At 38.1% G+C, this 17109-nt stretch overlaps 2 protein-coding genes across 6 annotated transcripts in view; one reads left to right on the top strand and one right to left on the bottom strand.

The window, feature by feature from the left end:
• Window positions 1-235: 235 nt before the first annotated feature.
• On the bottom strand, window positions 236-12298 carry LOC132196806 (ras-related protein Rac1). Its single transcript, XM_059619700.1, has 6 exons — window positions 12135-12298; window positions 1695-1766; window positions 1268-1385; window positions 1145-1207; window positions 948-1082; window positions 236-834 (listed from the first exon to the last, which is right to left on the bottom strand). The coding sequence occupies exons 1-6, from the start codon at window positions 12167-12169 to the stop codon at window positions 679-681; spliced, it is 579 nt and encodes a 192-aa protein (XP_059475683.1). The 5' UTR covers window positions 12170-12298; the 3' UTR covers window positions 236-678.
• Window positions 12299-12466: 168 nt separating this feature from the next.
• Window positions 12467-17109, top strand: part of LOC132197739 (uncharacterized) — a 30346-nt gene continuing 25703 nt past the window's right edge. For 2 of the 5 annotated variants that reach the window (XM_059621252.1, XM_059621251.1), the window contains exon 1: window positions 12593-13099. In XM_059621252.1, the coding sequence (XP_059477235.1) occupies window positions 13009-13099 (91 nt within the window). In that variant the 5' untranslated portion in view covers window positions 12593-13008. Of the gene's footprint in view, window positions 12536-12592; window positions 13100-17109 lie in introns of those variants that run through there. The other 3 variants (XM_059621250.1, XM_059621249.1, XM_059621253.1) reach the window with 3 other exon arrangements.

Genomic DNA, 17109 nt, shown 5'->3' with positions numbered 1-17109 from the left:
CTGTAGCAGCTAAAATGACTAATTTTGATTCATGGCATTTCCACTAGTGCAGAAATGTTTAAAAGCCAATAAGAAATTCCGAGTAATATCAAATTTTTGCATTATTTTTCATAATTTTACTTTTCACAAAATACAAGGTACATTTTTCTGCTACTACAGGGCTGGAAATTTTGAATTGTGCTTGACAGACGTCCATACAAGGTCTGCAAGTCCTACGGATTTCCTAGTTATTTAAAAAAAAAAATTATCACAGCTTCTCCTTGGCAAGAGAGGCGTGCATTTTTTCAACCATGGAGACCATTTGATGGCAGAGACAATTCTGGACAATCGTCCCGTCTAGCGGAGCAGAACTCAATGAGAATTGGTCCCATCAAAACTAGAGAAATAAAATATTCGCTCTTGCCAAGGAGAGGAGCCGCGCACTTACTTCAGTTAATTATTTTTCACTTGAACATCAGCATCACATACATAGAGAGTGGGTGTTTCGGCACCATTTCTTTAATTAGATTTTTTTAACTCTTATTCTCTGCGTTTATTTTTTCCTCAATTAAAAACTCTTGCGTTATTTGTTAACTTGCCGTCGCATGCGAGTGAAGGCAAAGGCATGCTGTCCATTCTTGCAGTGATTTTATAACTCGATATGTGAGGAGGGGACGTGGCACTTGTTGGCAGACACCCTTACAGCAGGGCACATCTCCTCTTCGGCTTCACTGGCATGACCGGGCACAGCACTGCGCGGATCGCTTCGTCAAACACCGTCTTCAGTCCCTTCTGTGTCAGGGCGCTGCACTCCAGGTATTTCACTGCACCAATTTCCTTGGCCATCGACAAGGCCTAAAAATAATATTAACTTTAAATTCAAATATATAATTTATTGATTAAGCCCAAAGACATGGTTGCACACATCTTTTAAAAACAATTGTAATACTGATAATTTGAATTCACACCTGCGGGTATGTGATAGGGGCAAGTTTCTTGTCTTTTAACTTCTCGATGGTTTCTTTGTCTTCCCTCAAATCCAGCTTGGTTCCCACAAGAATGATGGGGGTGCTGGGACAGTGATGCCTCACCTCTGGGTACCACTAAAATTAAAGCAGATCAAATTAATCATTTTTTTTTGGCATTTACAAATATTTTCCATTACCTTTGCTCTAACGTTTTCAAAAGACGCTGGGTTCACCAACGAGAAACAAATAAGGAAAACATCCTGCAAACATATAAAAATGATCTCAGTTTATAAAGATGAGCCAAAAACTGAAATACTCACAGTCTGTGGGTAGGAAAGTGGTCGTAGCCTGTCGTAATCTTCTTGACCTGCCGTGTCCCACAATCCAAGATTGATTGGTTTTCCATCCACCATAACATTGGCAGAGTAGTTGTCGAATCTGAAAGAAATATGTTTGTCATGAATATTTTTAACTGTATTCAATGTAACTTTTGAATAGTAAGAAAAAAAGGTAAAGTTGATATTTTTAAGCAAAAGCAAAAAAAAAAATTAATTTAATCAATTTGAGAATTGCATTATGTTAAGAGCCCAGTGAAATATTAAATGCAAATGATTTTACCCTTTTGAATACCCTATCAAGGATTCAAATCCCCTGTAATACGAAAAAAAAAGCTATCAAACTGTTTCGATTTCCCAATTTTCCCATTTAAAGCAAGAAAAATAAAATAAATGAAAAAAAACTACTTACACTGTGGGGATGTATTCTCCTGGAAAGGCATTTGTGGTGTAACTGATGAGAAGGCATGTTTTACCGACGGCACTGAAAAACAAAATAAATTGAATAGCTACATTAACTTTAAATTTTTAAAATATAGTTCTAAATATCTTGGGGGAAGTTAAAGCTAATATTTGCAGCCAAGAGCGCCGTCCCGCGCATTAGAAATGCACCACACTTAAATATAACCCACATAGGGCATCATCTTTACAAACCGAGGGAGAAAAGTCGTCTTTTGTTCAGTTTGAATGGGAGGGACACTGATCCATCAAGAGAGTCCTTCCGTCGCTTGAATGGAACACTCAGTGGGTCTGAAATTAAACGCACCGTGTGTGAGGCTTGGGGTAAGAGACAAAAATCGATTCGGGGGCCAATGACACACGTCAAACGTTTTGCAGTATTTTGGTGTTTATTTTTGGGCAAGACTGCGCTGGCGAGATAAGAGACCCACCTATCTCAACTAGGACGATAAAAAGATAGGTTATCACTAAACACGGCTGTTCTGTCAGTTCTGTGCAAATTTGCCTTTAATTGCTTTCACAGAAGTGCAGAACTTCTTGGAAAATTAAAATTGCAATCTAATTTTAAATTTCTTCATCTATGAACAAATATTATAAAAGAAAAATTGATCAAATTTTTTTAAATCAAGTTTAAAAAAAATAATATAAAGTTTTATTTTATTTTGCACAAAAATAAAATTTAATAGAATCTTCTGCAGTTTTTATAGAAAAAAGATAAGAATACCAGTCTCGTCTGTAAAAGACAGGGCCCATAACTGACACAGCGAAGGGTTAAAATAAATCTCAAATGCCACGCACAGGCAGAAAGTAATAAATTTCAACCGTTCTTTTCTTTTCATCTTCCACGCACGTTTCTTTCTGCGGTGGAAATACATATATTCTGATGTGGATTTCAATAATTCCACTTGGCACTCGGCGTGATATTTTCTGTTCGCCACCCAGTCTGCAAACAAAGATGTCTCATTTCTTCACAAGTAATATTTGCTGTGGAGGAAGTAAAATACGACGCCATCCCCCAGCCCTGCACCCACGTTTGTGAAAGATGATCTCGCGTCGGTCGACGGACCCCTTGCCAGAGGAAAAGATCACGTGCGAGAAATATGCTGATGCATCTCGTCTGCTGCTGGTGGCTCTCAATGTGTAATACCTCGGATATTACTTCCGAGAACGACTTAATTGTCGAACCCCGTTTTGAAAAGAGAGGAAGCTGCTCTGCGGAACGCGCCCGCGCCCACCCGGTGACTCGAAAGCTTTTAAGCATATTGCCGTCGTAAAAGTAAATCGGGGGAATGACTTTGTTTAATTGGAATCTTTTCTTGAGTGTTAACACAAAACCTGAAGTTAAGTACTTTTCCTTTCAGAAGCTTTGTAAAAAAATCAATCGAAAAAAGCTTGTCTTTCTTCTAATTTTCAAACAACACAAAAAATTATTGGAATCAATGATACATAATGAACTTATTATGAATCATGATATAATTTTTACGCCTAAATAGGATGAAAATAAAATTGGAAGAAATGAGAGACGAATTTATGGGATTAATGGGATGCAATAAAAATCAGAAGATGAAAAGCAATTTTCTTTCACTTTTCAGAGTTTAATTTTTTTCTTTTGGAAAAATTAAAAAATTGAAAGGCAAAAATGTAACTTCAACGTTCAGAGAGAAAAATACTGTGTCGCAAAGTTTTAAATCCCGTTCAAACTTTTTACACCAGAAAATAGTGACGGTCGACGCAATCTGCGTCCACTACCAGCTATCGGAGAGCAGAAGTGTGGTTTAGCCATTTCCTGTTCCGAGTCGTGTTCAACAATTTCGTTCCTTCTCCCTCGGTGAACATCCGTGTAACCCACCGGAGCGCAAACAAAAAAAATGTTAATAAAAGTCGCTCGCTCGATCAATTTCGCGCCACCGGTAATTGCTTTCGAGATTGATTTGGCGAGAGCAGGACGGCGAGAGATGAAAATTTATTCATTCCCTCTGACCTCCCATAAAGAGTGGCAGAAATGTAAGCATGTGAACGCAGCTTGTGAGCGGATCAAGGGTTCAATTGAAGCAAGAAGCGACTCCACTTGTATGAAAATGTCGCCAAGGAAGCTTGGAGGGAAATTATTATTGTTCCAGGAATTTGAGCAAAGTTTTTACGGAAGGGGTTTTCCCTGACGCACGGAAGTAAAACTTTGTTATTAATTGTTCTCTACAAATCAAGTCACACAAAATTAGAATTCTGAAAAATGATTAAAAAATTGATTAACCCCACAATAATATTACTTATTATTTTGTTTTTGAAAAAATAAAACATTCTCTTACAACGTCCGAGAATCACTAAGTGGATTTGCAATTATTATTTTTTTCTTTTTTCCTTGCTGACCAACTGAAAAAAATTCATTAGGTGCACTTTCCGCGTCACTTTTGGATGAATCATCCGTTTTGTTCAATTTTCAGGTGAGAACGAAAAGAAAAGCACAGCACCCAACGCTGCGTCCAATTAGTCAGCAGTCCTCAGCGCCGGCTGAGTGTGACGTCAGTTATTTTGGGTGCGTTTATACCACGATGGCCAAGCGCCAGCGGACCCTGTGTGATGTAACGAGCAAGCTAGCCGGTCGGCACCGCCTGACAAAATAAACTCGGGAATTCTCGTTTGAATCAACAACTCACCGACCAGCATTGAAAAGAAACTTTTGACTGACGGTGAAAAATTCAAGTCCGACTTTAAGAGTTTGTTGTTGTAATGGCCAAGAAATTTAAATTATTCATGAAATGCCAAGTTAGCAAACTTCACAATACATAACAAGGGAAATGTTAAAAGAAAATTAAAAATGATAAAATATGACATGTAAATTTATTTTAAAGAGATTAATTGAGTTCCAAACTTATGGATACAAAATATTTAAAAATTTACGAGTCATGAAAAAGCGACAGTAAATATCCTTCAATTTTAGCACTTTCTATTTAATTTTAATGAATTTTTTCTTCCACTTTTTTAATGAGAACTCGAAAGTTTGCAATAATCAGGTTTGTAAAAACTGTGGCCAAATGACAAAAGAGCGGAATGGCATGGTGAATGAGCTTTTTAACGAGAAGCAAATGTTTCAGCGTTGTTCGTCAATCTCATTTGCTGTGGGTTATCCATCTGTCGGGCGGCGACAAGGCTCCCATTTCATTCATTCGCTCGTTTGTCAGAGCGAAACAGAGATTCGTTCGTCGGCGCAGCAAAAATCGTGCTAAAAACGAGCATTTTCCTCCGCCTCGGCGGAGTTAAAGAGCGACGGCTGTATAAAACTTGGTGCATAATTTATACATTCGAATGTGAATAAATCCTTCCCACACGGAGAGCTCTGTGTGTCAGTTCCAAGTATGGCTCCTCAGAATGAAAGACCCACACTCGACGCCAACGCGGCCTCTTCGAGCCCTGATTTCTGCTCGAGCCTTGGTGGTTTTCTCGACTTAATTGTCCCACTTGAGATGCCACGCTCCAGCAGCATTCGTCCGAGATAAGAATGCCAAAAATAATGCAATTCAAGATGCAGCGGCGCGTGAATGGCTGCCTTTGCTTTTATCACAACAAGTGGGGTTTTGTCCGAGGATCTTTCTTTAACTCCTGGCATTTCAAAATTTCAGATTATAATTAAAACTAGTACAGATCATAATTATTTAATTTCTAATATTATTAATATTTATTTCATCCTTAAAACTTCAACGTTTTTCAATTTTGTAGAAAATCTTGCTTGAATGTAGGGTATTTTAGCTTCAAATTCAACGGTGTAAAAAAAATTGGCCCTAAATTATCAAATTAAATAAATTGATGCTACTTCTAAAGATTTCAATTTACTTAATCTTAATTAAACTCTGCCCTTATAATTGTATTCAAAGTACACACAAGATGATGTTAAGGTCCCGACTGAGTGCTCTATTTACTCTGGCCTGCAAACCGTTAATTAATAATGTACCAAAGGCGGCGCTGACCTCTCTCTTCCCTCTCGCTATGTTCGCGCTCACACATTTGTACCGTACAATGCCGCCGCCGCTCTTCGTGCACGATAATTGCGTTTCCAGTCCGTACATACACAACATGAGATAATGGTGTGTGCGGTGGTCAGTTGGAAAATTAACTGTAACATCCTGTGAGTGCAAGTTGAGTTGAGAGCGCAGTGAAAATAACAATTGTTGCCGCTCCACTTCAACCAGACACGTTTCAATTTCTTATCTTGAAATATACAATAACTTCTTCACTTTCCTACTTTTTTATGGAAAAAATTATTAAATTTTTAAAACTTATTTTATTTTAAAATTTTTGTTAATTTGTGTGCGTGGCCAAAGTTAGATGCTCACACAAAGCACGTTCCACCTTCAAATCAATGCAAACATTCCACCAAGGTGCGTGACAAACTATAAAACGCAGCAGATTTTCCCCAATTTTCCCCTAAAAGTTATTTCAGTGACGTGCCCTGTGTGCCGAGATGCGCGATCGCGACCAAATTATCTCCGAAGCAGTAAAAATACTAACGTGCTCGGATATTTTCATATCTGCCGTGCCAGCTGTGCGTGGGTGGTTTGCTCATTCAGAATGTCTATCGCGGTGCACGGCGGCGGCATCAACCCGACATAAAAGAGCCAACCGACGGGTCACGTGACCTCCGACCGCCCCAGAATAGAGAGAAAGAGCAACAAAGGAGGTGGTCCCTCGCCGGTTATTGGGGCTAAAAACGGTGCTTTTCCACGCACGACCCCCGCCTGCACTTTTAGTACACAGACAGTCGGCTCCACTGGGGGCTGTTCACAAAGGAAGGCCTTACAACCAGTTCACTTGCAATAAATTAACATAGATTAATTGAACCCAAGTGACCTGAAATTCTAAATCAAATAATAAATTTTCAGCTCCAACAGAGGACATCAATTTTGCTTTAATTTTATTTAAAATGATAAAAAAATGTACATTTTAAAAAGCGACTAATTTTTTTTGCATTTTCTTTAATTCAATGTAATCAAAAAAGATGAAAAGGCTGCTGAACTATTTTTTTTTTTAATTTCATCGAATTATAGCAGATTAATGGAAAACAAAAAGGGACAACTTTGGCTGAGAGCTTTCTTCCGTGGCTCAAACTAGAACACGTTCTGAATGAAACCAACTTGAGTACAGACCCGTGTTCTCCGCCTGCTTGCGGCAATCCCCAGCTCAAAAACAGCCCCTCCATACTATGCACTGAGCTCTTTCAAAACAAACACTTCATTTCAATATCTAGAAGCTAAAACGTGAAGCACGTCTTCGGCAGCCTTCCCGAAATAATTTGTGGCACAAGACGAGCGGGGAGACCAAGAATTTTCCGATATCTGCTCGGCGGACGCATTATTTTCCGAGAAAAGACGGAGAAGAAGAAGGACGGGTCTTTTTAATGAAGTCTGGAGCAGCGACGGCTCGTCTCGTTTCTTACAACAGAATAGAAAAAGAACGGCGTTGTTTTTCACATTCTTTGGAACAATAAATCGTTTAAGTTGTTTCTATACAGTGAAGGTCGAAGGCGCGTCACTCGCAAGCGTAGTAGTTGCTCAAGAAAGACGCTACGAGCAAACCATTTTTGTTGGAAACATCGCGAAATGAACGTTTCGTGTTTTTTAATCAAGAGAGTTTGCACATTTTAGCACGAATTACAAGATTTTATTTTCTGACGGCATTCTAGGAAAACTTCTATGGAAATTTAAAATTTACGCTTTAAAAACCTTATAATTAAATTTTCCGCCAGCCTATTTAGTTTTTTTACTTTAAACTTTTTTTCTTTTTAATCCTCCTTTGCATGTCCCTCAATATTTTAAGCAAAACGGCAGCAACCTGCGAGCCTGCTGCATTTTATGGCTTTGGCAAATCTGCCGGCTTTTTTCATAGGCCGATGAATGGGGCGTAAAATTTTACGGTGTCAGATATTCTGGGAGCCGCTCAAGGTTCTTTTTGTTTCGTCCTGCTGGAATTTGCGTGCGAGCAGTGGATTAGCAGTGTGTGCTGCGAGGGGCACTCTTCTGAGCCAGTGAGCAACTGAAAAGCCCTTTATAAGCAACTTCGTCATCGATCCGCTCATCTGCATCCCCCGCAGAATCAAACTGCTTGACGGAAGTCGCAATCAAAATTTGCGATAAGGTGAAAAGGTTTTTTTTTTGCAAATAATGAGTTTACCAGAGTTTATCAGTAAAGAAGGCCGAAAAAAGTTCAAAGCGCATAAAATTGTGCCAGATTTTGTATGACAATGGAAAGCTCATAAAATTTCCCAATTAAACAAGTTCATTAGTTCTGATATCAATAAGCAATTCAGGTAACCCTCAAGTCAAATTGGATTTTTCTTTTATTTATTCAATACTGTTTACTCTCTCGATCCTCAGAGGGAAATTTTCCATCGCCCATTTTCAAAGTTTTGTTTTTACTCAAACTTTTTGCAAACTTTCATTTTAATTTTACTCAAATAAATATTACTATTTTTGGTTATGTCTCAATGTTCCAATTAATGTGTCGAAAAAGTAATAAATTATAAAATTATATTCCATTGTGCATCTAGGAAAAATTAAATAGCTTTTAAAGTAATTGGACATGGTATAATAATTTCATGTCCGCCCGCATAATGCACTTTGTTTTGACGCAACAGGCCTTCAGTTCCTCCAGTATATCAATTTCACTCGGCACAATGTCACTCCAGTCTGTTGGAGCGAGCAGGGTCTAGTCGGCTGGCCTTTTAAATTCCATTTTTATTACTTAAGTCCCTTTTAGCAGAAGATGTTGACGCCGAGATAGAGGGACGTAATAAAATCTGTGCTTGGCTGAAGTTTCCGAACACAAAAAAATCAGCGATCGACAGGAGATTGGTGAATTTGAGCTCTCAACGGATAAACGGCTAAGTAGAAAAACAAACCATGCAGCTGATGACAGTTTCCTGACTGAGTGTTGTGTTAAATAAATCAGCCTCACTGAGTCATCTCTGCGTGCCCGCATGTGAGCGCAGGAGATGCATCCAGTATGTGTTTTAATAACACAGAAGCTGCATGGTGGTTGCTCTCGGCTCTTTAAATAATAACATATTTTCTCACGTGGTTGGCAGAAAGAAAAAGACAGCTTGGCAAATTCGTGAGAAATTGCTCAAATTTTCCGCTGTTTAACTATAAATTATTTGGTCAATTTTTTTAATCCTCATTTGTATGTTTCAGGTTATGAAGATTTACTTATATTCTTTGCTTGGTAGTTCAATTGAAGCAGTTTGAAAGTGAGCAAGTTGGTGAGAGAATGGAGTTGCTCAAGAGACTGTGCGGCCGTAATTGGTGCTACAAGGTGAATCGGCGGTTGAATGAGCCATCTGGCCAAAGTTGGGTCGTTTGGATAACAAACAAGTGTCACTTTCCAACGGTTTTGAATCGCTTGTGACCAAAATTGGTCTTCAGTGTGAATTCTATAAAGCATATTCACCAGTTCAAATGATTTCTCTTTGACCAAAAAAAAAAATCAACAACAGGGAAATATATTAATATCAAAGTCCAATTAAGCTCGGTATATCCAGGCAAGGATATTTTTAAATCTAATTAGTGTCTTTGCAAGTGAGAATTTGATTAGCAAGAACCGCCAACAGCAAAAAGTGCTTTAATTACATCTCACCGCCGGCTGCGTCGTCGCGAATTCCTTTTGTGCGAATCCACGCCGACTGGAGAGGAAGAACAAGCGCGACAAAAGCTTTTGCCAGAGAGGAAAGGGGTTGACACAATCCAGCCTTTCTCTCTTCTCTTAAAGACTTTTACCGGCAGCGTTTTACTTTGAACCATCAAAGCAAGCGAGCAGGATGCGGTTCCCTGCATTCGCTCAATTAATGTGCTGGGTGATGTTTGCGGATTCAGAGCAAAATTGCTCGTAGAGCGGACTGACACAGAATTCATTTTTCCTACCAAATTTTTACCACTCACTCTGAAAATTTTAAAAATTTCGTGAGATTTTCACGTTTAAAAATTATTTTCCTCAATAATGCTTGAACATTCTTTTTGCCGTTGAAAATAGAATCCAGTCATATTTTTAAGCTCAGAAACTTTAAAAGATAAATTTAATTATAAAAAACTTGCATACAAATTAAATATAAATGATCTGATTGAACAAATTTTTTTTTTTTTTTAATTTTCTTTATTTCATAGTTGGAAGAACTTATTATTTTTCTTCCATAACTATCCTGTTATAATGGTGAATGATAAAAGTTTTAAGGAAAAGACATAAAAATAAGATTTTTAAAGTAATTTTTATGCCACAAAACTGCGTCATGGTGGCTTTTTCATAATTCTAACAAGCCTCTGGACGTAAATAAACTGTCGCAGCCAGCACGGTGACTCACTTCTGGTTGGTGCCCTTTGGCCGACGCAACCTTTGAACGCGCGAAAGGACGCCGGCACGGAAGTTGCCGCTCTTGTTGTCGCTCGCCATTAATAACAATAACGCTAATGGAGCGCCAAATACCAGCAGCAGCACCACGCGGATGTCGTTTTTGTACAGTGGCAGGGCCCGCGCTCCAAGCCGACGTTGGCAAGACGTCAACTTTCCTCCGCGTTTGCCATGCAAACACAGACACCATTCAATTACACGTTTGTGCATTTTAATCAGCCGGCAGTGCTCGGGGGAGATTACCAACGGAACCTGCCAACGTTGTTTCATCCAGAGACGTGATTAAGGCGCCATTGTCACTCTTGATTGAATCAAGTTAATTTCGCTGAATTTTTAGCGTAAAAATTCTCAAATTTTAAAATCAGCTGATTTATTTGAAAAATTGAATTCAAATTAGCAAGCAAAATATAATTTTTTTAATACAGAGAAAAAAAATACAGCGAAAGTTGTTTAGAGGATTGCAGCGGATCTTAAATCATTGAATAGCATTTTTAAAACAGAAAATTGTTCTCTCCAAGGCTGATTGTTACATTTTACACTCATTATTGGAAAATTGCACGTTTAAATTAATGAGTTTGAGTCAGACAAGCGTGACTTCTTCTTAATTGGATGTAAATGTGATATGGAATAACCGACGGCGCGGGCTATCCGGTGATGTTTGCGTTACTCATTCTGATCGTGCATCATCGCCTACCATGTTATCTGCTGATGGAAGACTGTGTTTGATTCTATACAATTCGTATACTTGAAAGAAGTGCCGACGTGAGCTTTCAATTGAATCTTGCTCTCATCAGAAAAATAAATAAATTAGATAAATGTGAACCCTTGATATAAAATTGTATTTTTTTTTTATATTATAAAAAAAAGGAATAATAATGTCAATCTCAAAATCAAAAATAGATAAAATGCAAATTGAAAGTCAAAAATGAAAAATTGAGACTCAAGTGATTGATAACTTTTCAGACTTAATCTCCCAGAGGGTCAGTGTGTTGCTAATTAAAAACAAAATATTCTAATGGCAAAAGTACATATTTTGAATTGATAAATCTCTACATTCCCGCTGCATATTAAAAGTAATTTGTAAATTAAAACAACAATTAATGGCAGAAAAGTCAGCGAAAAAATATTTTTAGTATAGTTTGTTACATAACCAACCACTGCAATTTATTTTAATTATTCTAAAACAAATATCATAAATTGATGTGTTTTTTTTACTTGTAAATTATTTACATCATCGTCGATTTATTTTAGATTTGTATGTTCTGATAAGTTCCTCAAATCACTCATACATAGCTCACACCTTAATTTTATTTCATACAACATCCCTGACCGCATACCACATTTTTTTCTGGCCCGGTTTCCTCCCAATGTCAGGATAAAGATAAGTTTCAACGATTGAATCAAACTTTTAAGAATGATCTCCGAGCAACAAGTTTTTCTTCCGAAGAGCGAATTCCTAAATATTTGAGCACCTCAAGCAAGTTTTGACGTTAAAAAGTCACAGACACCTGTCACCGTATGCAATCTTGCACAGTTTCGTTTCTGATTTTCTCGGCACCAAAAGTGGGGGAAATCAGTGCGGTCTCGGAACATCGAAATCAGTGCATAATTGAGAACCTCTAATTTGGTGTCAACAAAGTTACTTGGAAAAAAGTGGAAATAAAAGGCGAATTTAAAAACCTTCCGACAACTCCGCGGAAGGAAGAAGAGTCAACTCTTTGACGTGGATAGGCGTCTGGGTCTCTATTGACTGGCCCGTCTGGAGTGCCAATTAATAAAAAAGGGGCCGGTCAATCGAGAGGACACACCGGGGACAAGAAGGAAGCTGAGTGCGAATGGCACGGCCTTGGCGAATTCATTAGGCCCTGCGTATGATATGATTGTTCATGATGGCGGCCAGTCGCCGACGGTGTTGGTTCGCAGAGTCACGCTTTTGGGAAGACGCTTTTGGCTGCAGGTACAGATCAGTTGGGGCCGTGGGGATGTTCAAAGGGTAGCTACTCACCCGTCGCCGACGACGACACACTTGATAGCCTGCATTTCGTGCTCGGCACCCACCCAGCAGGAAATAAAAAGCGTCTGGCTGATGGGCGGGGAACTGAACTCACTGTGTGTGTGTATTATGCACAACGCAAGGCAGACAACCCGACTAAACTCGCGTATGTACCAACCTTAGCAGGATTCTCCTGTGCGCGCGGCAGCGGCAGAGTGGGCAACTTGAAAGAAAAAAACAGGTTTCTTTGCACCTTGGAGAATTGCTCGTCGGTGGTCGGTGGCGCTGCAGTCGCCTAAGCAAAAAGCACCGGTCCCTGCACGTCTGCCCTCTGAAGTTTATACGAGGAAACTAGAATTTTGCGAATTTTTTCGCCAATTTTCCGGTTTTTCTGGGCTTGGTTGCTGCTTTCGGTTTGTATTTGAATTTATAATTTTCCGAGCTATTTTTTGAAAACATATTAATGGTAGCTTTCGATAGGGAAAGGCTTGAAATCGGCGGAGCAAGGTGGTGCCTCGATGCGCAATGCGCCATCATCAGTCAGTTTGCAGCTGAGGGGTTCGTTCCGTAGCGGAGAGAGCCGGAGAGCGATGTTGGAGAACGGTGCATGTTGATGGTTGTGCTCACTCCGCGCACCGAATTCGCGAGCTTTTTATTTTCTTCTCTCCGCCGAACTGCGACCGTGAACTGCGAACATGTCTGCCTTCAGGTCTCGTGTGAGTTTTTGGTGAGCAGCACCCTTGCTGCTTGTTTCGTCTCGAGCACCAGCAACAGCAGCTTATTCTCAACGGCCACGATGGACCAGCCGAGCGTAGAGTCCATTGAGCCTTGGAAGCGGCCCTACTAGCCTGTTCGACCGACCGACCTGACCAATGGTTTGAGCACCATGGCCTCGGACTGTCGAGAGATCGTCGTTTTGGTGCTCGCCCTTCTCCACCAGTGCGACAGCTACCCCATCGACTGGACCAATACTGCAGGTATGAAAAATAAAAAATATTATGCAAAGAAACAGGGCATCTCAATCGTTATTGGGCCGCAATTCTAAACAAATTCGACTCTTTGATTAATATTATTACAGTAGCTATTAGATTTTTGCCAAACAAAAAGAAGAGAAAAGTATGTATTGCGAATTTGAAAGTTTGCATGGGTTGAAACCGACATTTCAATTCTTTTCTCTATTATTTAACATTATTACAAAATTAAAAATAAAGATTGCCTTGTATCAAATTAAGGAGAGTTGAATTGCTACGCAATTAGAATAACATTGACAAAATTTATATTTCATTATTTTGATCTTGAGGTTTATAATTTGAAGTGAAATTTTTATATTTTTCTTCTCACCAAAGTAACATATTAATTTGTTATGAAAAAAAAAAAATAAAAAATTAATTCAAATAAGTGACAGAAGAGATTTTTATCTCTTATTTGACGCTGAGAGAGCTAGCAATTTTTCATCAAGATATTCACGCAATCTGAAGTTTCCTACAATATTAAATTTCAAGATATTGTAACATTTTATTTTATAGCATTAATTAATCGCTTTTTATAAAAAAAGCTTAGTTTCAAAAAAAGTTAATTCCAATTTTTTATTTTATTATTTCTTTTGACAAAAAAATTTGAATATAAAAATTTTCAATAAGTAAGATAAATTTTATTTGTAAGAATTCCACGCCCGCCTTCCAAGTTACCAATTTTTGAACACAATAATGTAAGTGCCATTTGAGCATCCGATCGAAAGTTCTTCCTGTCATGATCACGACTGCACAGCGTGCAGATTAACAACTCGTAAATAAATTTCCGCGCCTGCATAATTACGACACTATAATTACGACAGCACTAAAAGTCTAGCGGCTTTGGAAGGAAAAATTTTCACAAATTGCAAAAATATGCAAAATATTTTGAGCACGCCGATTTATAATTACACGTGTTTTTTTACACGCTTTCTTCACATTCCATACAATGCGCCAAGAATCTCTTTCTTCTCATTCATCTGCGTGATATAGTCGGTGATTGCAAATTCGATTGAGCGACTTTGCACTATTTTGCAGAGTACTTCTTGGTGCAGAACAAGAAAAAAAATCTATCTCAGAAGTCGGTTTGGCGTAGCCTTGCTCTCTTTCCATTCATGCATGGTCAAACGAACGACAGACAGAAGCAGGCAGTGCCGCCGTCACCGAGGCAGCCAGACAGAAAAATAATTTCACAAAGGCTGGCAAAAGACGCGAGGAAAGGATTTGTGCAGACACTTTGCCAATGTACCTATACATGCAGGAGCACGTTTCACGCCGACAACAAGAGCTCCCGAGTTGAATATTTTCCCACTTGGTATTGTTTGAAGATCAAATCAATTGTAGCAATTTGAAAAACAATTTGAAAGGTATTATTAAAAAAAAAATCGTGGTGATCCGTCTCATTGAAAGAAATTTAATGTTTCAACAAAAATATTTGTAAATTTGTGTAATTTAAAACTAAAAACATATTTATTCATTCTTAATTTTAATTATTTTATGCCTTTCAAAAGCCAGAATGAATGAATTAACTATTGTTACATAAGGATTAAAATTTTATAAGACTTCCTTTCTTTAAAATTGATTTTTCAAAATCCCCAAACTTTATAACTGCATCTCACTCAGTCAAGTTGTGAAACAAAAATTATTTATCTTCAAAAGAAGAAGAATAAAACACTTTTACGGCTCAACTTTATTGCACCAATAGTTCAAAGCCACGCAGAAAAAGTTGAAAACAACATTGAAACTGGCAGCGATTGTGTTGCATTATGAACATAAATGCTGAGAGCGCGCAGCCCATTCTTTCCAGTTTCCACGAATCGCCTCTGCCCTGACTCACTTTGATCATTATTTCGCTTACGATTTTATCTTTCACACTCTCGCACATTTACCAAACAAGCAAAGATTCTATAATATTGCAATAAGTTTATTGGAGAGCAGGAGGCGGAAGAGAAGAAAAACAAGCAAATCATGCGCGGTCGATTTGATTACACCTCGCGTCTTCTATATTTATAATAAAGAGCCCCGTTATGTTCCATAAAAACTATGAAAAAAAATCGCTGCTGGGTGTATAAAGAGACTGATGCACGCAGTGGGTCGCTCGCTCCGTCGGTGCTGCGGCAAGATAACATTGAAACGACGCTGCCGGTACCGTAACACCTGCAGACTGATTTTCAATGCGCTCAATATTAGCATTTAGCCTCATTAGCACTCGAGCTACAATGGAATTGAATGAAAATCATGTTTGTTATTATTTGAATGCACCTGCGCCTGCCGTTTAGCCATTTTTTTATTTTGTGCTCCCATTAATTTTTTATTCTTTTGGATTTGCTTTGGTGCCTTCTTGAGAGGATAAAAAAGTTCACAGAGTGGCAAATTTATCACCATACTTGGTTTTGACGCACGATTGACAAATTTTAACTATTTTATAATTATTAGTTTATCAATAAGGAAAAGGGCGTCAAGATGAGGAAAGTGGCAGAACTAACCGCAGTATAATTAACATCAAATGAATTTTTTTTCTGTTAATATCAGTGTGTAATAATAAATAGGTGAAATTGAAATAATTATTAATTTACAAAACTTAAAATCCCTGAAAAACCATTCTGAAAAAATATTGTATTTAAGAAAAGAAATGGCTTAATTAATTATAATTAATCAATGCACTAATAAACTTGAAGGTTATCACTTATAACATATATAATAAAATAACTATTAATTAATTATAACTTAAAAAGATACAATCGTTAGAGGTAAAAAGATCTACCTGCTTTCATTCACATTTTTTGTGAAAAATGTAAGACATGAAAAAATCAAGCCTTTTTTAAATCGACTTAAAATGTAACTCTGCTGTATCTGATTTGCCAGATTATTGTGATTATTTTTAGGCTTTTTAGAAATTTTGGAAATTGTAAAATATAAATTCATTATATTGTATATTGTTAAATTGTATATTTTTAAAAATTAATTTACAAAAAGTAGGTACAGAAAAATGAGTTTTTCAAACTAATCGCGAGTTATAATGTATAAAATATTGCGTGCTTGAAACCATGAAATCTAAACGTCAATATTCAAATTTCTCGTTATTAATTAATCTAAATAATCGATTGACAATTCAAAGTTTTAGCATGTATTTCGTTGTGAGCAGTCAACGTTGGAATTCAAGGCGATCGGTTAATGGTGTTGTTTCACTTGAAAGTGGCGTGGAAAAGGGCAATAATATGTAATTCCAGTTCAAGTTTATTGATGACGTCCTTCTTTGCCCGAAGAGAAGCAGCAAAAATTCGCTCAGAGAGAAAAATTAAATTGCAAAAAGAAAAGCAAGGCGCGTTATCTACATCGAAGTGGCCTTGCTACAGAGAAGGCATGCAAAATGACACAATGGCGCAAAATGGAAAAGCCTCTTCTTCTTCTGCTCCGCCGCTTATTTAATTCACGCGGCTCGAGCGCTAAATTAGTCCCGCAGCCATTCGCGTCTGGCGCAATTATTCATTAAAAATGAACGCGCAAAAGCTGCTGGTGGTTTAATTCTTCCGTCAGCAGCGAGAGTGAAAATATTGCTCCGCTGGCATTTGAATGGGGTATAAGTACGTACCGCACATGCACGGCGAGTACACACAGCCGGTTCACGACCAGTGTAAATAGCTGCAACCAACGGGCACACAATAACTCGCCCGCGATGACTCACATAATAATATCTCTCGCGCGCGCGTTCCCTCCGCCTTCATTTATCTCTCGCGCCGCGGCCGAAAACATTTCACTCATATGCCATCGCAAGACCAAGAGACGGACAGAAAAAGATAAAGAATGAAAGAAAGAAAGAGTTAGACCTGCTGCTCCGGTTTACTTTTTTGGACGCCCTCAAATTTGGGTGTGAGGCCAAAAAGTTCAAAAGAGGATAATTTTTTGGTGAAACAAAATATTTAAGCTGAAAGAAATACCAATATTCATTTAATTTTTTGCTTTTCAATGTTAAATAA

The sequence above is a fragment of the Neocloeon triangulifer genome, unplaced genomic scaffold (genome assembly GCF_031216515.1).
Source record: "Neocloeon triangulifer isolate White Clay Creek 2 clone unplaced genomic scaffold, ASM3121651v1 ptg000012l, whole genome shotgun sequence".
NCBI lineage: Eukaryota > Metazoa > Arthropoda > Insecta > Ephemeroptera > Baetidae > Neocloeon > Neocloeon triangulifer.
The sequence above is the reverse complement of the archived record's forward strand: the minus strand, read 5'-3'. Positions and strand labels throughout refer to the sequence as shown.

Coding starts and splice junctions, on each gene's coding strand:
- LOC132196806 (XM_059619700.1), bottom strand. CDS start 12,169: ATGCAGGCTATCAAGTGTGTCGTCGTCGGCGACGG. Junction 1,386..1,694: donor GGAGAATACATCCCCACAGT/GTAAGTAGTTTT, acceptor TATTTCTTTCAG/ATTCGACAACTACTCTGCCA. Junction 1,208..1,267: donor CACTTTCCTACCCACAGACT/GTGAGTATTTCA, acceptor ATATGTTTGCAG/GATGTTTTCCTTATTTGTTT.